We start from the raw sequence: 23,429 nt of genomic DNA on the forward strand, positions 1-23,429 counted from the left end.
AGGGGTGGAAGAAAATCACTGCTTCTCTGGGAAACTCTGGAGCTCAGCAGAACACACCCTCTCTCCAGAGCTGTACTCACTATTCTGCTGGTGAGGTCACTGTGTACATACATTACATTACATATCCTGTACTGATACTGAGTTATATCCTGTATTATACTCCAGAGCTGTACTCACTATTCTGCTGGTGGGGTCACTGCTCCTCGGTCATACATATGCACCTTTATTGCACAGCCATTAGGGGGCAGAGCACATAGCCTGAGAGTTGGCAGGAAATACATTGTGTGTTCAGCTCTTATACTGGGGTCGATCTCTTGTAATACATTTCTCTTCATTCACTTTGATATTATTTCTGGTTATTACAAACTCTTCTCTGCCCTCTCTCTCTTGCAGGCACGGTGGTGGCTGGGGTGGTGGGCGTGATGATGCCAAGGTACTGTCTGTTTGGGGATACAGTTAATACCGCCTCACGGATGGAAAGCAACAGTTTACGTAGGTAAACCCCGGTACATCTTATAACTTTATAGGTTAAAAAAAGACTCCAGTCACATCCAGAGCTGCTTGTCTTAGCTTTGTTTTTAGGCTTTAAGTAAGAGAACAATGATATCTGAGATCTATTAATGAAGCACTCCAGGAATTATGTATTTGTTTGCTTATATATCCCAGCAAAGTCTATTATTAATAATGTAGAGGTTCTTGTGAATACCTGGTGCTTACCTGCTTTAGCTGAGGTGGCAAGCATGTGATTTCGTAATGCCGCATACATTTCCCATGAATCCTCTGTCTCAGCAGAGAGAGGGGGTGGAGTATAACTACTACATAACCTGATCCCATAGAGATATCAGCAGCAGTATACATATAGAGCTGGAGGAGAGGTAAACAACTACTATATATCCTGATCCCATAGAGATAGCAGCAGTATACAAATAGAGCTGGAGGGGGAGTGTATAACTACTATATATCCTGATCACATAGAGATAGCAGCAGTATACAAATAGAGCTGGAGGGGAGGTGTATAACTACTATTTATCCTGATCCTATAGAGATAGCAGCAGTATACAGATAGAGCTGGAGGGGAGGTTTCAGGGGCTTCAAGGAGTAAGGAGAACAACTGTAAACACTTATTTGTACTATTATGCTAACATTATATGGCAGTACTATTGAGCACTGGGGAGAACATTTAAGAGTTTCATATGTAGCAGTATAATGTAGGCAGTGTATAATGTGTGCACTGTTAGGTAATTTTATTTGGCACAGTAAGATGCTACAGTATCGGCACATTATTCCTAGATGTTGTGAATACAGGAAAGCATTCTGACGGTGTCTTCCATCTCCTCCACAGCTCTGCGGATTCACATCTCTGAGACAACGGCCAGCGCATTGGAAGAAATCGGAGGCTATGTTATCACGGAAAGAGGATGGATCCAGATTAAGGTAAATATTAATGGGAGGGGGGGGGGGGGGGCATTTAGACCTTTAGGCTAAATTCACACTGCAGAATCTCTGGACAGAATTTCCACCAGAGATCCTGTAGGCGGTGCTAGGACCCTGTGGACTGCATTGCCGTCCCCATAGACGGCAATGCATTTCAGAGCTGATCTCGGCGATCACTAGGGGCAGCACAGAGCAGTGTCCTTCTCGACATAGGTGGCTCAGTGCTAGATTAAAAAATAAACATCAGCCGGCGGTTGTATCTAATTGCTATATGATGCCAGTCCTCGGGCTGACAAACACCTAGATGAAATTCCCAGTATCCATGCTGACCTGGCACCTGGGATTTGTGGAGTCCTGGTTGAGAAACAGTTTGGATTTAGAGAGGGGAACAAAACCTCGAATGAAAAAGTAATCCCATGAACAATTAATAAAAAAAATGTGCAGCAAGACAAGCTGAAGAATGTGAAGAAGAAAAGACACGTAGACTCCAACAAATGAGAAAACAAAATGTCCTGAGAGAGAGAAATGCTGAATGGTGACAACAAGGAATGGCCGGTCTACAAGAATAATTGAGCTCCGCAATTCATACACTACACATCTGAGTGGAGGGAAGTCACTGTTCACACTACTACAAATTATTATTATTTTTATGATGATTATTATTACTAATATTATTAATAATAAAAAATCTTAATATTATTAGGTATAATTATAATAACAACAATATCACTTTAATTTTTTTTTTTTTTTTAGCAGCCGAGAAATCAACACTCCTGCAGTTCAATATCAGTTCAATATCCATTATCACTAGCACTTAGGCTGTCACCCCAAACATTTCCTTTCAGGAAACATTTCCTCTACAGCCATGGCCGTAAATGTTGGCACCTCTGAAATTTTTCTAGAAAATGAAGTACCGTGTATACTCGAGTATAAGCCGACACGAGTATAAGCCGAGACCCCTAATTTCAACCCAAAATCCCAGGAAAAGTTATTGACTCGAGTATAAGCCTAGGGTGGGAAATACATCATCCCCCCTGTCATCATCCAGACCCCCGTCATCATCCAGACCCGTCATTAACATCCTCATCATCATCCCCTTGTCATCATCCCACACATCCCCCTTCATCATCCCCTTGTCATCATCCCACACATCCCCCCTTCATCATCCCCTTGTCATCATCCCACACACCCCCCTTCATCATCCCACACACCCCCTTCATCATCCCACACACCCCCCTTCATCATCCTCTTCTCATCATTCGCCCTCAGTGGTCTTCAACCTGCGGGCCTCCAGAGGTTTCAAAACTACAACTCCCAGCAAGCCCGGGCAGCCATCGGCTGTCCGGGCTTGCTGGGAGTTGTAGTTTTGAAACCTCCGGAGGTCCGCAGGTTGAAGACCACTGCGGCCTTCGACATCATCCAGCCCCCTCTCACCCCCCTTTAGTTCTGAGTACTCACCTCCGCTCGGCGCTGGTCCGGTCCTGCAGGGCTGTCCGGAGAGGAGGTGGTCCGGTGGGATAGTGGTTCCGGGCTGCTATCTTCACCGGGGGCGCCTCTTCTCCGCGCTTCCGGCCCGGAATAGAGGCGTTGCCTTGACAATGACGCAGAAGTACGTTGGCAATGAACGCACCTCTGCGTCGTTGTCAAGGCAACGTGACTATTCTGAGGCCGGGCCCGAAGCGCTTAGAAGAGGCCTCCCCGGTGAAGATAGCAGCCCGGAACCACTATCCCACCGGACCACCTCCTCACCGGACAGTCCTGCAGGACCGGACCAGCGCCGAGCGGAGGTGAGTACTGTACAGAACTAAAGGGGGGTGAGAGGGGGCTGGATGATGTCGAAGGCCGCAGTGGTCTTCAACCTGCGGACCTCCGGAGGTTTCAAAACTACAACTCCCAGCAAGCCCGGACAGCCGATGGCTGCCCGGGCTTGCTGGGAGTTGTAGTTTAGAAACCTCTGGAGGTCCGCAGGTTGAAGACCACTGCGGGTGGGGGAGTTCACTCGAGTATAAGCCGAGGGGGGTGTTTTCAGCACGAAAAATCGTGCTGAAAAACTCGGCTTATACTCGAGTATATACGGTATTTCTCACAGGAAAGGATTGCAGTAACACATGTTTTGCTATACACATGTTTATTCCCTTTGTGTGTATTGGAACTAAACCAAAAAAGGGAGGAAGAAAAACAAATTGTACATAATGTCACCAAACTCCAAAAATGGACTGGACAAAATTATTGGCACCCTTAACTTAGTATTTGGTTGCACACCCTTTGGAAAAAATAACTGAAATCAGTCGCTTCCTATAACCATCAATAAGCTTCTTACACCTCTCAGCCGGAATGTTGGACCACTCTTCCTTTACAAACTGCTCCCGGTCTCTCTTATTGGAAGGCGCCTTTTCCCAACAGTAATTATAAGATCTCTCCACAGGTGATCAATGGGATTTAGATCTGGACTCATTGCTGCCACTTCAGAACTCTCCAGCGCTTTGTTGTCATCCATTTCTGGTGCTTTTTGACTTATGTTTGGGGTCATTGTCCTGCTGGAAGACCCAAGATCTCAGATGCAAACCCAGCTTTCTGACACTGGGCTGTACAGTGCGACCCAAAATCAGATTTCATGATGCCTTGTACACATTCAAGGCCCCCAAAACATAATTGACCTCCACCATATTTCACTGTAGGTACTGTGTTCTTTTCTTTGTAGGCCTCATTCCGTTTTTGGTAAACAGTAGAATGATGTGCTTTACCAAAAAGCTCTATCTTGGTCTCATCTGTCCACAAGACGTTTTCCCAGAAGGATTTTGGCTTACTCAAGTTCATTTTGGTAAAATGTAGTCTTGCGTTTATATGTCTCTGTGTCAGCAGTGGGGTCCTCCTAGTGTTTAATTTCATTCAAATGTCGACAGATAGTTTGCGCTGACACTGATGCTCCCTGAGCCTGCAGGACAGCTTGAATATTTTTGGAACTTGTTTGGGGCTGCTTATCTACCATCCAGACTATACTGCGTTGACACCTTTCATCAATTTTTCTCTTCCGTCCACGCCCAGGGAGATTAGCTACAGTGCCATGGGTTGCAATCTTCTTGATAATGTTGCGCACTGTGGACAAAGGCAAATCTAGATCTCTGGAGATGGACTTGTAACCTGGAGATTGTTGATATTTTTCCACAATTTTGGTTCTCAAAATAATGCTGTTATTCAATATGACATGCAGATTAGAGGCGTCGCTATTAGAATCACTGTCGCAGAGCGGCACAATGACAGAGCCTGGAGGTGGGATCAGTATGAGGAGACCAAATAGTGGCTGAATGACACAGCCTGGAGGTGGCATCAGTATGAGGAGACCATATAGTGGCTGAATGACACAGCCTGGAGTTGGTGGCAGCAAGTGGAGACCATATAGTGGCTGAATGACACAGCCGCCTGGAGCTGGAAATAGCATAAGGAGATCATATGATGGTAGAATGAGACAGCCTGGAGTTGGCATGAGCATGAGGAGAACATATGGTGGCAGAATGAGACAGCCTGGAGCTGGCATCAGCATGAGGAGAACATATGGTGGCAGAATGAGACAGCCTGGAGTTGGCATCAGCAGCATCAGAGGTCCTGAAAGGGACCCGTGACAAGCGTTTTTTAAAGGGCCTACACTTTCATTTTTGACCTTTTTGCTATTTATATTGTTAAAGAACATTTTGGGGTTAGTTTTACTCTCTCTATTGTCTCTATTTTTGTGGCTTTTATCTGTTTTTTACATATTTTACATTTTTCTCTATAGCTTTTTAATGCTTCTTCACTGCCGTCCTGTTTTAGTAGTTTAAATGCTTTATTTTTGTCATTTATTGCCCCCTTAACATTTTAATTCATCCATATTGGTTTTATTTTATTTCTGACCCTTTTATTCCCATAAAGTATATACATCTTACAGTGAGAATTTAAGATATGTTTAAGTCTCCCATTTAGTGTCAGTATTCTTTTTTCTTTTTTTTTGAGGACATTATCCCATTTTATATTGTTAAGGGCTTCTGAGTTGTTGCTTTCCTAAAGTTCATTGTATTTGTGGTCCCTCCAGTGATTGCCTCATTGAAGAACAATTATAATGTATTATATTATATTAGTGCATTTTTTTGCCGCACCAAAAATTAGTGCATGCACAAATAACTGACATTGGTAAAAACTGATGCAAAAGGAGGTTCTAAAAAATCCCATTGACATGAATGGGATTTCTTGCTGGCCATTTTCAGGACTTTTTGCCGGGAGTAGCAACTGAGGTTTTTTTACAGGTTGATACCTGTAGTGGGAAAGGGGCCTTAGTCCAGTGTTTCCCAACCAGGGTGCCTCCAGCTGTTGCAAAACTACAACTCCCAGCACGCCCGGACAGCCTTTGGCTCTCCGGGCATGCTGGGAGCTGTAGTTTTGCAACAGCTGGAGGCACGCTGGTTGGGAAACACTGGTTTACTCTGACCGATCTGGTCCATCAATTTATTATAGTGTACCTGTAATCAGCAAAAACTTTTTGTATAATGTAGGATAACATTATATGTATATTTGTAATATACATTGGTGAAAAAATGTGTATATTTTTGTCCCTGCAGTTATTGTCTGTGTGTCTCTATGAGGAGTCCAAATACAGGAAGTGAGGGTGGACAAGCAGGGCTCTGTGCACCGAGGACAATCGGGGCTCTGTGCAGTGAGGCTCTGTGACACACTACTGGCTAACACAGCAGGATGATTGACAAGCCAGGAGCCTGCACAGAGCCCTGCTTCTCCTGCCCTTACTTCCTGTATTTAGACTCCTCAGAGACACACAGTGTATGTGCTGCAGGGACAGCGTTATTTTTACCCAAAAATATACACATTTTTTAACTAATGTATATTACAAATATACATATTATATTATCTACCGTATATAAAAAGTTTTTGTTGAGGACAGATGGACCTATATGACCAAATGTAATACTATGATGGAGAGACTTGTACAGTTAAAGGAGTAGTCCAGTGGTGAACAACTTATCCCCTATCCTAAGGATAGGGGATAAGTTTGAGATCGCGGGGGGGTCCGACCGCTGGGCCCCTCCCTGCGATCTCCTGTACAGAGCCCCAACACTGTGGACAGCGCACTGTGGACAAAGGCAAATCTAGATCTCTGGAGATGGACTTGTAACCTGGAGATTGTTGATATTTTTCCACAATTTTGGTTCTCAAAATAATGCTGTTATTCAATATGACATGCAGATTAGAGGCGTCGCTATTAGAATCACTGTCGCAGAGCGGCACAATGACAGAGCCTGGAGGTGGGATCAGTATGAGGAGACCAAATAGTGGCTGAATGACACAGCCTGGAGGTGGCATCAGTATGAGGAGACCATATAGTGGCTGAATGACACAGCCTGGAGTTGGTGGCAGCAAGTGGAGACCATATAGTGGCTGAATGACACAGCCGCCTGGAGCTGGAAATAGCATAAGGAGATCATATGATGGTAGAATGAGACAGCCTGGAGTTGGCATGAGCATGAGGAGAACATATGGTGGCAGAATGAGACAGCCTGGAGCTGGCATCAGCATGAGGAGAACATATGGTGGCAGAATGAGACAGCCTGGAGTTGGCATCAGCAGCATCAGAGGTCCTGAAAGGGACCCGTGACAAGCGTTTTTTAAAGGGCCTACACTTTCATTTTTGACCTTTTTGCTATTTATATTGTTAAAGAACATTTTGGGGTTAGTTTTACTCTCTCTATTGTCTCTATTTTTGTGGCTTTTATCTGTTTTTTACATATTTTACATTTTTCTCTATAGCTTTTTAATGCTTCTTCACTGCCGTCCTGTTTTAGTAGTTTAAATGCTTTATTTTTGTCATTTATTGCCCCCTTAACATTTTAATTCATCCATATTGGTTTTATTTTATTTCTGACCCTTTTATTCCCATAAAGTATATACATCTTACAGTGAGAATTTAAGATATGTTTAAGTCTCCCATTTAGTGTCAGTATTCTTTTTTCTTTTTTTTTGAGGACATTATCCCATTTTATATTGTTAAGGGCTTCTGAGTTGTTGCTTTCCTAAAGTTCATTGTATTTGTGGTCCCTCCAGTGATTGCCTCATTGAAGAACAATTATAATGTATTATATTATGGTCACTATTTCCTAGGTGTCCTTCTACCTGCACATTAATTACTCTGTCAGGTCTGTTGGTTAATATTAAGTCTAGTTGGGCGCCCCCTCTGGTCGGGCCCTGCACCATTTGGGACAGATAATTGTCTTTAGTTATAGTCAGAAACCTGTTTCCTTTATGAGATTCACAGGTCTCAGTCTCTCAGTTTATATCAGGATAGTTAAAGTCCCCATTATTATCACCTCATTCTGTTATGAGTTATGATTTACGACAAACCTATATAAGTTGGGTATCATTTTAATCGTATGGACCTACAGAATAAAGAGAAGGTGTCATTTGTACTGAAAAATTTACTGCGTAGAAACGGAAGCCCCCAAAATTTACTAAATGGCATTTTTTTCTTCAATTTTGTCGTACAATGATTTTTTTTTTATTTTGCCGTAGATTTTTGTGTAAAAAGACTGATGTCATTACAAAGCAGAATTGGTGGAGCAAAAAATAAGCCATAATATGGATTTTTAGGTGCAAAATTGAAAGAATTATGATTTTTAAAAGGTAAGGAGGAAAAAACGAAAGTGCAAAAGCGGAAAATGCTCAGTCCTTAAGGGGTTAAATCTCCTCTCCTCCTTTACTGTATTGATTCCCTTTATGTATACAGTAAAAAAGTCTCTATCATATCCCCTCTGTCTTTTCTTTCTTCTATACATGTTCCGGTCCTTTAACCTTTCCTGGTAAGTTTTATGCTGCAATCCATGTACTAGTTTAGTATCTTCTCTGAACTATCTCCAAAATATCTATATCCTTCTGGAGATACGGCCTCCAGTACTGCGCACAATACTCCAAGTGAGGCCTCAACAGTGTTCTGTAGAGCGGCATGAGAACTTTCCTCTTTCTACTGCTTATACCTCTCCCTATACATCCAAGCATTCTGCTAGCGTTTCCTGCTGCTTTATGGCATTGTCTGCATACCTTCAAGTCTTCCCATCTATAGGACTTCACACTATAATAAATGCCCCCTTGGTGTCCCAATCAGAAAAAATGGGCACATAGGTAGCCAAGTAGTCAGGTATGTTTGTAGGTAACTAGCCAGGTAGTTAGGTAGCCAGTTTCATTTAGGTAAGTAGGTAGGAAGTCAGGTATGTAGCTAGACAGTTAGGTAGGCATGTATGTAGATAAGTTAGGTAGCCCGGTATGACAGTAGGTGAGTGCTTCCCAACCAGGGTGCCTTCAGGGGTCGTGGTGTGGCCAACACCTCTACACCACCTCTTTTGTGGGTCAAGTACCTTTCTGCTGAGCTGGCCCTTCCAGGTCCACATCGAGCCTCCCGAATGCCACGGCTCCCCCGAGGTTGAGGCTCTCCACTCATTCTCGGTGCCAAACTGAGGGGCGGGCTGTCGTCTTCTGGTGGGCTGCGCCAGGGCTGGCCTAAGACATTGTGCTACCTGGGTCCAAGAGTGAAATGCTGCCCCCCCCCCCCAAAAAAAAAAGTACTATGCCATAAAACTGCACTGCATATTCAAGAGCTCCACAGCAAAGCAGCTCACATTAATCTGCAGCATTAGGTTGACCGTATAGTTCCCCCACATTAGATAGGCAGTATTGTTCCCCCACATTAGATAGGCAGTATAGTTCCCCCTACATTAGGTTGGCAGTATAGTTCCCCCACATTAGATAGGCAGTATAGTTCCCCCACATTAGATAGGCAGTATAGCTCCCCCACATTAGATAGGCAGTATAGTTCCCCCACATTAGATAGACAGTATAGTTCCCCCACATTTGATAGGCAGTATAGTTCCCCCACATTAGATTGGCAGTATAGTTCCCCCACATTAGATAGGCAGTATAGTTAAACTCACATTAGATAGGCAGTATAGTTCCCCCACATTAGATAGGCAGTATAGTTCCCCACATTAGATAGGCAGTATAGTTCCCCCACATTAGATAGGCAGTATAGTTCCCCCACATTAGATAGGCAGTATAGTTCCCCCACATTAGATAGGCAGTATAGTTCCCCCACATAAGATAGGCAGTATAGTTCCCCCACATTAGATAGGCAGTATAGTTCCCCCACATTAGATAGGCAGTATAGTTCCCCCACATTAGATAGGCAGTATAGTTTCCCCACATTAGATAGACAGTATAGTTTCCCCACATTAGATAGGCAGCATAGATTCCCCACATTAGGTAGGATAGTTTCCACCACCCCCACCCCCAGACAGAGAGACACACACAGACACACACACTCACCTGGCCTGCGCACCGCTTCTTCTCTCCAGGGCGGCCTGACGAGTGACATCACTGATGTCCTCCTACGCGAGTCTGCAGAGGATCGTCTCTTGCGCGACGTCCCTTTTCAGACTTGGGCCGACTGGCAGGCTCACTGTCCTGAAGTGGCTGCTGCGCTATTAAGCGGCAGGGACCTAGGTGGCCAAAATAAACAAATAAATAATCGGCCCGGTGAGAGACCTGGGGCTATTGCCAGGACACCCGGGGCTATGGCCCCCTAAGCCCCCCCTGCGACGCCCCTGTCTCCCACAATGCACAGCAGATCCTGAATTGCCTGAGAGTTGGAGGCAGGAGAGGATGAGTTGTTGTAACCAAACTAGGAGCATCTCAGAATGATCAGAACCATACAAGCCGCTTTGGATGAGAGATAATAAAAATAAACATGAGGAACCTTAGAATTACATATTATTATTATTACTGCTAATGATAATATATCCATAGGGGAAAGGAAGACTGAAAACTTATTGGCTAAAGGGTAAAGTTGGATTCCAAATGCCCCTACCAGATATTACAGATGATGTAGAAGAACCTCTCTCTGGGTCATTTGAGGTATGTACAAAGAAGCATATATATACTAGCTGTACATATATATTATATACAGTATATACCCAGGTTATACCGGCATGGTCCATATCACTATAGGCAGGAGATATATAACTTATACCAGCTGTACATATATATTATATACAGTATATACCAGGTTATACCAGCATGGTCCATATCACTATATGCAGGAGATATATAACTTATACCAGCTGTACATATATAATTATATAAAGTATATACCAGGTTATACCAGCATGGTCCATATCACTATATACAGGAGATATGAATAACTTATACCAGCTGTACACATATAATTATATACAGTATATACCCAGGTTATACCAGCATGGTCCATATCACTATATACAGGAGATATATAACTTATACCAGCTGTACATATATAATTATATACAGTATATACCAGGTTATACCAGCATGGTCCATATCACTATATACAGGAGATATATAACTTATACCAGCTGTACATATATGTTATATACAGTATATACCAGGTTATACCAGCATGGTCCATAAAACTATATACAGGAGATATATAACTTATACCAGCTGTACATATATATTATATACAGTATATACCAGGTTATACCGGCATGGTCTATATCCCTATATACAGGAGATATATAACTTATACCAGCTGTACATATATAATTATATACAGTATATACCAGGTTATACCAGCATGGTCCTTATCACTATATACAGGAGATATATAACTTATACCAGCTGTACATATATATTATATACAGTATATACCAGGTTATACCAGCATGGTCCATATCACTATGTACAGGAGATATATAACTTATACCAGCTGCACATATATATTATATACAGTATATACCAGGTTATACCAGCATGGCCCATACCACTATACACAGGAGATATATAACTTATACCAGCTGTGCATATATAATTATATACAGTATATACCAGGTTATACCAGCATGGTCCATATCACTATATACAGGAGATATATAACTTATACCAGCTGTACTTATATATTATATACAGTATATACCCAGGTTATACAAACATGGTCCATATCATTATATACAGGAGATATATAACTTATACCAGCTGTACATATATAATTATATACAGTATATACCAGGTTATACCAGCATGGTCCATATCACTATATACAGGAGATAAATAACTTATACCAGCTGTACATATATATTATATACAGTATATACCCAGGTTATACCAGCATGGTCCATATCACTATATACAGGAGATATATAACTTATACCAGCTGTACATATATATTATATACAGTATATACCAGGTTATACCAGCATGGTCCATATCATTATACAGGAGATATATAACTTATACCAGCTGCACATATATATTATATACAGTATATACCAGGTTATACCAGCATGGCCCATATCGCTATATACAGGAGATATATAACTTATACCAGCTGTGCATATATAATTATATACAGTATATACCAGGTTATACCAGCATGGTCCATATCACTATATACAGGAGATATATAACTTATACCAGCTGTACTTATATATTATATACAGTATATACCCAGGTTATACAAACATGGTCCATATCATTATATACAGGAGATATATAACTTATACCAGCTGTACATATATAATTATATACAGTATATACCAGGTTATACCAGCATGGTCCATATCACTATATACAGGAGATAAATAACTTATACCAGCTGTACATATATATTATATACAGTATATACCCAGGTTATACCAGCATGGTCCATATCACTATATACAGGAGATATATAACTTATACCAGCTGTACATATATATTATATACAGTATATACCAGGTTATACCAGCATGGTCCATATCATTATACAGGAGATATATAACTTATACCAGCTGTACATATATATTATATACAGTATATACCAGGTTATACCAGCATGGTCCATATCACTATATACAGGAGATATATAACTTATACCAGCTGTACATGTATAATTATATACAGTATATACCCAGGTTATACCAGCATGGTCCATATCATTATACAGGAGATATATAACTTATACCAGCTGTGCATATATCATTATATACAGTATATACCCAGGTTATACCAGCATGGTCCATATCACTATATACAGGATATATATAACTTATACCAGCTGTACATATATATTATATACAGTATATACCCAGGTTATACCAGCATGGTCCATATCACTATATACAGGAGAAATATAACTTATACCAGCTGTACATATATAATTATATACAGTATATACCCAGGTTATACCAGCATGGTCCATATCACTATATACAGGAGATATATAACTTATACCAGCTGTACATATATATTATATACAGTATATACCCAGGTTATACCAGCATGGTCCATATCACTATATACAGGATATATATAACATATACCAGCTGTACATAAATAATTATATACAGTATATATCCAGGTTATACCAGCATGGTCAATATCACTATATACAGGAGATATATAACTTATACCAGCTGTACATATATAATTATATACAGTATATACCAGGTTATACCAGCATTGTCCATATCATTATATAGGCGATATATAACTTATACCAGCTGTACATATATAATTATATACAGTATATACCCAGGTTATACCAGCATGGTCCATATCATTATACAGGAGATATATAACTTATACCAGCTGTACATATATAATTATATACAGTATATACCCAGGTTATACCAGCATTGTCCATATCACTATATACAGGATATATATAACTTATACCAGCTGTACATATATATTATATACAGTATATACCCAGGTTATACCAGCATGGTCCATATCACTATATACTGGAGAAATATAACTTATACCAGCTGTACATATATATTATATACAGTATATACCCAGGTTATACGAGCATGCTCCATATCACTATATACAGGAGATATATAACTTATACCAGCTGTACATATATAATTATATACAGTATATACCAGGTTATACCAGCATGGTCCATATCACTATATACAGGAGACATATAACTTATACCAGCTGTACATATATATTATATACAGTATATACCCAGGTTATATCAGCATGGTCCCTATCACTATATTCAAGAGATATATAACTTATACCAGCTGTACATATATAATTATATACAGTATATACCCAGGTTATACCAGCATGTTCCATGTCACTATATACAGGGGATATATAACTTATACCAGCTGTACATATATATTATATACAGTATATACCCAGGTTATACCATCATGGTCCCTATCACTATATACAAGAGATATATAACTTATACCAGCTGTACATATATATTATATACAGTATATACCCAGGTTATACCAGCATGGTCCATATCACTATATACAGGAGATATATAACGTATACCAGCTGTACATATATATTATATACAGTATATACCCAGGTTATACCAGCATGGTCCATATCACTATATACAGGAGATATATAACTTATACCAGCTGTACATATATATTATATACAGTATATACCCACGTTATACCAGCATGGTCCATATCACTATATACAGGAGATATATAACTTATACCAGCTGTACATATATATAATTATATACAGTATATACCCAGGTTATACCAGAATGGTCCATATCACTATATACAGGAGATATATAACTTATACCAGCTGTACATATATATTATATACAGTATATACCCAGGTTATACCAGCATGGTCCATATCACTATATACAGGAGATATATAACTTATACCAGCTGTACATATATATTATATACAGTATATACCAGGTTATACCAGCATGGTCCATATCACTATATACATTTCTTCAGCTTGTGTTATTATAATGTATCACTTTGTATCTTATTATTCCAGGCAGAAAAGCTGAGTATCTAATCTGTATCCTCTGGATGATTATACTGGATATGGAAGTGATGATGATCGCCCCTTCTAGACCCTGGATTCCTGATCTTCATATCTTATCTCTTTATATATTATCTGTATATAATAATAATAATATTAATGATGCCGATTCTCCATATTGGTTGTGAGATGTCTGGTCACATTTGGCGCCACCACAAGACCCTGTGCGGAGGGTGAAATAAACAGCAGACAAAATACCCCTCTACCCCTAAAATATACAGGAGCGTAGAGTTATACATGTACAGAAAGTCTACAACAAGCCAGAGCCAAGGAGATGATTAATGTATTATATTTATATATATATAGTGGGGAAAAAAAGTATTTAGCAGCCACCAACCTGTAATTTTCATCATAGGTTATAACCTCAACTATGAGAGACATAATGGGGGGTAAGAATACAAGAAATCACATTGTAGGATTTCTAATGAATTAATTGGTAAATTCCTCGGTAAAATAATTATTTGGTCACCTACAAACAAGCAAGATTTCTGGCTCTCACAGACCTGTAACTTCTCCTATAAGGGTCTCCTCTGTCCTCCACTCGTTACCTGTATTAATGGCCCCTGTTTGAACTTGTTATCAGTATAAAAGACACCTGTCCACAACCTCAGTCACACTCCAAACTCCACTATGGCCAAGACCAAAGAGCTGTCGAAGGACACCAGAAACAAAATTGTAGACCTGCACCAGGCTGGGAAGACTGAATCTGACATAGGCAAGCAGCTTGGTGTGAAGAAATCAACTGTGGGAGCAATTATTAGAAAATGGAAGACATACAAGACCACTAATAATCTGCCTCGATCTGCGGCTTCAAGCAAGATCTCACCCCGTGGGGTCAAAATGATCACAAGAACGGTGAGCAAAAATCCCAGAACCACACGGGGGACCTAGTGAATGACCTGCAGAGAGCTGGGACCAAAGTAACAAAGGCTACTGTCACGATGCCGGCTGGCAGGTAGTGGATCCTCTGTGCCAGAGAGGGATTGGCGTGGACCGTGCTAGTGGACCGGTTCTAAGCCACTACTGGTTTTCACCAGAGCCCGCCGCAAAGCGGGATGGTCTTGCTGCGGCGGTAGTGACCAGGTCGTATCCACTAGCAACGGCTTACCTCTCTGGCTGCTGAAGATAGGCGCGGTACAAGGGAGTAGGCAAAGCAAGGTCGGACGTAGCAGAAGGTCGGGGCAGGCAGCAAGGATCGTAGTCAGGGGCAACGGCAGAAGGTCTGGAAACACAGGCAAGGAACACACAAGGAACGCTTTCACTGGCACTAAGGCAACAAGATCCGGCAAGGGAGTGCAGGGGAAGTGAGGTGATATAGGGAAGTGCACAGGTGAACATACTGATTGGAACCACTGCGCCAATCAGCGGCGCAGTGGCCCTTTAAATCGCAGAGACCCGGCGCGCGCGCGCCCTAGGGAGCGGGGCCGCGCGCGCCGGGACAGAACAGACGGAGAGCGAGTCAGGTAGGGGAGCCGGGGTGCGCATCGCGAGCGGGCGCTACCCGCATCGCGAATCGCATCCCGGCTGGCAGCGGAATCGCAGCGCCCCGGGTCAGAGGACGTGACCGGAGCGCTGCCGCGGGGAGAGTGAAGCGAGCGCTCCGGGGAGGAGCGGGGACCCGGAGCGCTCGGCGTAACAGTACCCCCCCCCTTGGGTCTCCCCCTCTTCTTAGAGCCTGAGAACCTGAGGAGCAGACTTTTGTCTAGGATGTTGTCCTCAGGTTCCCAGGATCTCTCTTCAGGACCACAACCCTCCCAGTCCACTAAAAAAAAATTTTTCCCTCTGACCTTTTTGGCAGCTAAAATTTCTTTGACCGAGAAGATGTCCGAGGAGCCGGAAACAGGAGTGGGAGGAACAGATTTGGGAGAAAAACGGTTGAGGATGAGTGGTTTGAGAAGAGAGACGTGAAAGGCATTAGGGATACGAAGAGAGGGAGGAAGAAGAAGTTTATAAGAGACAGGATTAATTTGACACAAAATTTTGAAAGGACCAAGATAGCGTGGTCCCAACTTGTAGCTAGGGACACGGAAGCGGACATATTTAGCGGAGAGCCATACCTTGTCTCCAGGGGAAAAAACGGGGGGAGCTCTTCTTTTCTTATCCGCGAACCTCTTCATGCGTGATGAAGCCTGTAAGAGAGAATTTTGGGTCTCTCTCCATATGATGGAAAGGTCACGAGAAATTTCATCCACAGCGGGCAGACCAGAGGGCAAGGGAGTAGGGAGGGGGGGAAGAGGGTGACGGCCGTACACCACGAAAAATGGGGATTTGGAGGAAGACTCAGAGACCCTGAAGTTATACGAGAATTCGGCCCATGGGAGGAGATCTGCCCAGTCATCCTGGCGGGAGGAAACAAAATGTCGCAAATAATCACCCAAGATCTGGTTAATCCTTTCTACTTGTCCATTGGACTGGGGATGATATGCAGAAGAAAAATTTAATTTAATCTTGAGTTGTTTACAGAGAGCCCTCCAGAATTTAGACACGAATTGGACGCCTCTATCCGAGACAATCTGCGTAGGCAACCCGTGAAGACGAAAAATGTGTACAAAAAATTGTTTAGCCAACTGAGGCGCAGAAGGAAGACCAGGAAGAGGGATGAAATGTGCCATTTTGGAGAATCGATCAACGACTACCCAAATAACAGTGTTGCCATGGGATGGGGGTAAGTCAGTAATAAAATCCATACCAATCAGAGACCAAGGCTGTTCGGGGACAGGCAGAGGATGAAGAAAACCAGCGGGCTTCTGGCGAGGAGTCTTATCCCGGGCACAGATAGTGCAGGCTCGCACAAAGTCCACAACATCCGTCTCCAGAGTCGGCCACCAATAGAAGCGGGAGATGAGTTGCACAGATTTCTTGATACCCGCATGACCTGCGAGATGGGAGGAGTGACCCCATTTGAGGATTCCGAGGCGTTGGCGAGGAGAAACAAAGGTCTTTCCTGGAGGAGTCTGCCTGATGGAGGCAGGAGAAGTGGAGATCAGGCAGTCAGGTGGAATGATGTGTTGCGGAGAGAGTTCAACTTCTGAGGCATCCGAGGAACGAGAGAGAGCATCGGCCCTAATGTTCTTATCGGCAGGACGAAAGTGAATCTCAAAATTAAATCGGGCAAAGAACAGAGACCACCGGGCCTGGCGAGGATTCAGCCGTTGGGCAGACTGGAGGTAGGAGAGGTTCTTGTGGTCGGTGTAGATAATAACAGGAGAACTTGATCCCTCCAGCAGATGCCTCCATTCCTCAAGTGCTAATTTAATGGCTAGAAGCTCTCGATCCCCGATGGAGTAGTTCCTCTCCGCTGGAGAGAAGGTCCTAGAGAAAAAACCACAAGTGACAGCATGCCCGGAAGAATTTTTTTGTAGAAGAACAGCTCCAGCTCCCACTGAGGAGGCATCAACCTCCAATAGGAAGGGTTTGGAAGGGTCAGGTCTGGAGAGGACGGGAGCCGAAGAAAAGGCAGACTTGAGTCGTTTAAAGGCGTCTTCTGCTTGAGGGGGCCAGGACTTGGGATCAGCATTTTTTTTGGTTAAAGCCACGATAGAAGCCACAATGGTAGAAAAATGTGGAATAAATTGCCTGTAATAATTGGCGAACCCCAAAAAGCGTTGGATAGCACGGAGTCCGGAGGGGCGTGGCCAATCTAAGACGGCAGAGAGTTTGTCTGGATCCATCTGTAGTCCCTGGCCAGAGACCAAATATCCTAGAAAAGGAAGAGATTGGCATTCAAACAGACATTTCTCAATTTTGGCATAGAGTTGGTTGTCACGAAGTCTCTGAAGAACCATACGGACATGCTGGCGGTGTTCTTCTAGATTGGCAGAAAAAATTAGGATATCGTCCAGATATACAACAACACAGGAGTATAACAGATCACGAAAAATTTCATTGACAAAGTCTTGGAAGACGGCAGGGGCGTTGCACAGTCCAAAGGGCATGACCAGATACTCAAAGTGTCCATCTCTGGTGTTAAATGCCGTTTTCCACTCGTCCCCCTCTCTGATGCGGATGAGGTTATAGGCGCCTCTTAAGTCCAATTTAGTGAAGATGTGGGCACCTTGGAGGCGATCAAAGAGTTCAGAGATGAGGGGTAAGGGGTAGCGGTTCTTAACCGTGATTTTATTAAGACCGCGGTAGTCAATGCATGGACGTAGGGAGCCATCTTTTTTGGACACAAAGAAAAATCCGGCTCCGGCAGGAGAGGAGGATTTACGGATAAAGCCCTTTTTTAGATTCTCCTGGACATATTCGGACATGGCAAGAGTCTCTGGGGCAGAGAGAGGATAAATTCTGCCCCGGGGTGGAGTAGTGCCCGGGAGGAGGTCGATAGGGCAATCATAAGGCCTGTGAGGAGGTAGAGTCTCAGCTTGTTTTTTGCAGAAAACATCCGCGAAGTCCATATAGGCCTTAGGGAGACCGGTTACTGGAGGAACCACAGAGTTACGGCAAGGGTTACTGGGAACCGGTTTTAGACAGTTCTTGGAACAAGAGGACCCCCAACTCTTGATCTCCCCAGTGGACCAATCCAGGGTAGGGGAATGAAGTTGAAGCCAGGGAAGTCCAAGGAGAATTTCCGAGGTGCAATTGGGGAGGACCAAAAGTTCAATCCTCTCGTGATGAGATCCGATACACATTAGAAGGGGCTCCGTGCGGAAACGTATGGTACAGTCCAATCTTTCATTGTTTACACAATTGATGTAAAGGGGTCTGGCGAGACTGGTCACCGGGATGTTGAACCTGTTGACGAGAGAGGCCAAAATAAAATTTCCTGCAGATCCAGAGTCCAAGAAGGCCACTGTAGAGAAGGAGAAGGCAGAGGCAGACATCCGCACAGGCACAGTAAGACGTGGAGAAGCAGAGTAGACATCAAGGACTGTCTCATCTTTGTGCGGAGTCAGCGTACGTCTTTCCAGGCGGGGAGGACGGATAGGACAATCTCTCAGGAAGTGTTCGGTACTAGCACAGTACAGGCAGAGGTTCTCCATACGGCGTCGTGTCCTCTCTTGAGGTGTCAGGCGAGACCGGTCGACCTGCATAGCCTCCACGGCGGGAGGCACAGGAACAGATTGCAGGGGACCAGAGGAGAGAGGAGCCGAGGAGAAGAAACGCCTCGTGCGAACAGAGTCCATATCTTGGCGGAGTTCCTGACGCCTTTCGGAAAAACGCATGTCAATGCGAGTGGCTAGGTGAATAAGTTCATGTAGATTAGCAGGAATTTCTCGTGCGGCCAGAACATCTTTAATGTTGCTGGATAGGCCTTTTTTGAAGGTCGCGCAGAGGGCCTCATTATTCCAGGACAATTCTGAAGCAAGAGTACGGAATTGTACGGCATACTCGCCAACGGAAGAATTACCCTGGACCAGGTTCAACAGGGCAGTCTCAGCAGAAGAGGCTCGGGCAGGTTCCTCAAAGACACTTCGGATTTCCGAGAAGAAGGAGTGTACAGAGGCAGTGACGGGGTCATTGCGGTCCCAGAGCGGTGTGGCCCATGACAGGGCTTTTCCGGACAGAAGGCTGACTACGAAAGCCACCTTAGACCTTTCGGTGGGAAACAGGTCCGACATCATCTCCAGATGCAGGGAACATTGGGAAAGAAAGCCACGGCAAAACTTAGAGTCCCCATCAAATTTATCCGGCAAGGATAAGCGTATCCCAGGAGCGGCCACTCGCTGCGGAGGAGGTGCAGGAGCTGGCGGAGGAGATGACTGCTGAAGCTGTGGTAGTAACTGTTGTAGCATAACGGTCAGTTGAGACAGCTGTTGGCCTTGTTGCGCTATCTGTTGTGACTGCTGGGCGACCACCGTGGTGAGGTCAGCGACAACTGGCAGAGGAACTTCAGCGGGATCCATGGCCGGATCTACTGTCACGATGCCGGCTGGCAGGTAGTGGATCCTCTGTGCCAGAGAGGGATTGGCGTGGACCGTGCTAGTGGACCGGTTCTAAGCCACTACTGGTTTTCACCAGAGCCCGCCGCAAAGCGGGATGGTCTTGCTGCGGCGGTAGTGACCAGGTCGTATCCACTAGCAACGGCTTACCTCTCTGGCTGCTGAAGATAGGCGCGGTACAAGGGAGTAGGCAAAGCAAGGTCGGACGTAGCAGAAGGTCGGGGCAGGCAGCAAGGATCGTAGTCAGGGGCAACGGCAGAAGGTCTGGAAACACAGGCAAGGAACACACAAGGAACGCTTTCACTGGCACTAAGGCAACAAGATCCGGCAAGGGAGTGCAGGGGAAGTGAGGTGATATAGGGAAGTGCACAGGTGAACATACTGATTGGAACCACTGCGCCAATCAGCGGCGCAGTGGCCCTTTAAATCGCAGAGACCCGGCGCGCGCGCGCCCTAGGGAGCGGGGCCGCGCGCGCCGGGACAGAACAGACGGAGAGCGAGTCAGGTAGGGGAGCCGGGGTGCGCATCGCGAGCGGGCGCTACCCGCATCGCGAATCGCATCCCGGCTGGCAGCGGAATCGCAGCGCCCCGGGTCAGAGGACGTGACCGGAGCGCTGCCGCGGGGAGAGTGAAGCGAGCGCTCCGGGGAGGAGCGGGGACCCGGAGCGCTCGGCGTAACAGCTACCATAAGAAACACACTACGCCACCAGGGACTCAAATCATGCAGTGCCAGACATGTCCCCCTGCTTAAGCCAGTACATGTCTGGGCCCCTCTGAAGTTTGCTAGAGAGCATTTGGATGATCCAGAAGAGGATTGGGAGAATGTCATATGGTCAGATGAAACCAAAGTAGAACTTTTTGGTAAAAAATCAACTCATTGTGTTTGAAGGAGAAAGAATGCTGAGTTGCATCCAAACAACACCATACCTACTGTGAAGCATGGGGGTGGAAACATCATGCTTTGGGGCTGTTTTTCTGCTAAGGGACCAGTATGACTGATCCGTGTAAAGGAAAGAATGAATGGGGCCATGTATCGTGATATTTTGAGTGAAAACCTCCTTCCATCAGTAAGGGCATTGAAGATGAAACGTGGCTGGGTCTTTCAGCATGACAATGATCCCAAACACACTGCCCGGGCAATGAAGGCGTGGCTTCATAAGAAGCATTTCAAGGTCCTGGAGTGGCCTAGCCAGTCTCCAGATCTCAACCCCATAGAAAACCTTTGGAGGGAGTTGAAAGTCCGTGTTGCCCAGCAACAGCCCTAAAACATCACTGCTCTAGAGGAGATCTGCATATAGGAATGGGCCAAAATACCAGTAACAGTGTGTGAAAAACATGAAAGACAGAAAACATGTGACCTCTGTCATTGCCAAGAAAGGGGATATAACAAAGTATTGAGATGAACTTTTCTTATTGACCAAATACTTATTCTCCACCATAATTTGAGAACTTGCACAATTGGTGGCTGACTAAATACTTTTTTCTCCCACTGTAGGCTTATTGTGGTATCTGCATCCAGTGTATATGTGATTTATACTGAGGATCACACCCAGTATACAGGACAGGAGAAGTGGTACTGTTCAGTGTCCATATATACAGGACAAGAGAACTAGTACAAGGAACTATACCCAGAAATGATTTTGAAGGCTTAAAGGGGTACTCCCATGGAATTTTTTTTATTTATTTATTTATTTTTTTTAAATCAACTGGTGCCAGAAAGTTAAACAGATTTGTAAATTACTTCTATAAAAAAATCTTAATCCTTCCAATACATTTTAGGAGCTGTATACTACAGAGGAAATGTTTTTCTTTTTGGATTTCTCTGCTGTCATGACCACAGTGCTCTCTGCTGACCTCTGCTGTCCATTTTAGGAACTGTCCAGAGCAGCATATGTTTGCTATGGGGATTTTCTCCTGCTCTGGACAGTTCCAAAAATGGACAGAGGTGTCAGCAGAGAGCACTGTGGTCGTGACATCAGAGTAATCCAAAAAGAAAAGCAATTTTTTCTGTAGTGTACAGCACCTAAAAAGTACTGGAAGGATTAAGATTTTTGAATAGAAGTCATTTACAAATCTGTTTAACTTTCTGGCACCAGTTGATTTAAAAAAATAAAAATAAAAAAAGGTTTTCCATGGGAGTACCCCTTTAAGATGGGGCTATTTATGTCTGATCCTATTACATTTATATAATTCACAATTCAGTCATTAGGTCTGAGCAGACAGGACAGTCACTGACAATACCCAAAGAGATTTCCCCCTTTATGTCAGTGTTTCCCAACCAGGGTGCCTCCAGCTGTTGCAAAACTACAACTCCCAGGATGCCCGGACAGCCTTCGGCTGTCCGGGCATCCTGGGAGTTGTAGTTTTGCAACAGCTGGAGGCACCCTGGTTGGGAAACACTGCTTTATGTTATGGAAGTAGTGGAGGTCACAGAGAGGGGTCTTCCCCCCCCATAATAAATCTTCCTCTCCCCCTTCTGATCAGTATATCTGACCCCTACATAGCCAGATGCTGAATATTCTCGTCCCCGATGTCCCTTATTTTATAATGTTCTTATAGATATTTTTGGAATAAATGAAAACTTTATTAAGTGTTGTTAACATATGTGGCGGCCACCTATGGGGCATCTAGGGTAAGCAGGTATGTGGACATGTTACTGGTCAGTGCACTCACGGTATCTGTAGTTTGCTTTTTCGTGGGATCTTTTTGGCTACTTAAAATGTGTCATATTAAATGTTTCTGCATTGTAGGTTTCTGGAATTATTAGAGGATTTCTTAAAAGAAGCTGCTGATATCTCTATGGGATCAGGATATATATAGTATTTATATACACTCCCCCTCCAGCTATATCTGTATACTGCTGCTATCTCTATGGGATCAGGATATATAGTAGTTATACACCTCTCCTCCAGCTCTATCTGTATACTGCTGCTATCTCTATGGGATCAGGATATATAGTATCTATATACCTCCCCTCCAGCTCTATCTGTATACTGCTGCTGCTATCTCTATGGGATCAGGATATATAGTAGTTATATACCTCCCATCCCGCTCTATCTGTATAGGATCAGGATATATAGTATTTATATACCTCCCCTCCAGCTCTATCTGTATACTGCTGCTATCTCTATGGGATCAAGATGTATAGTAGTTATACACCTCCCCTCCAGCTCCATCTGTATACTGCTGCTGTTATCTCTATGGGATCAGGATATATAGTAGTTATACACCTCTCCTCCAGCTCTA

The 23,429-nt window shown here is 43.7% G+C and overlaps 1 protein-coding gene across 1 annotated transcript in view; it reads left to right on the plus strand.

The window, feature by feature from the left end:
* LOC130282293 (guanylate cyclase 2G-like) overlaps nt 1–15,209 on the plus strand; it is a gene marked incomplete at its 5' end in the record, with an annotated part of 60,785 nt that extends 45,576 nt beyond the window's left edge. Inside the window, 4 exon segments of the mRNA XM_056530372.1 lie at nt 394–492; nt 1,343–1,434; nt 10,267–10,374; nt 14,254–15,209. Of these exon segments, the coding sequence (XP_056386347.1) occupies nt 394–492; nt 1,343–1,434; nt 10,267–10,374; nt 14,254–14,274 (320 nt within the window).
* Nucleotides 15,210–23,429: the final 8,220 nt, after the last annotated feature.

Source organism: Hyla sarda, chromosome 7 (assembly GCF_029499605.1).
Source record: "Hyla sarda isolate aHylSar1 chromosome 7, aHylSar1.hap1, whole genome shotgun sequence".
Classification (NCBI taxonomy): domain Eukaryota; kingdom Metazoa; phylum Chordata; class Amphibia; order Anura; family Hylidae; genus Hyla; species Hyla sarda.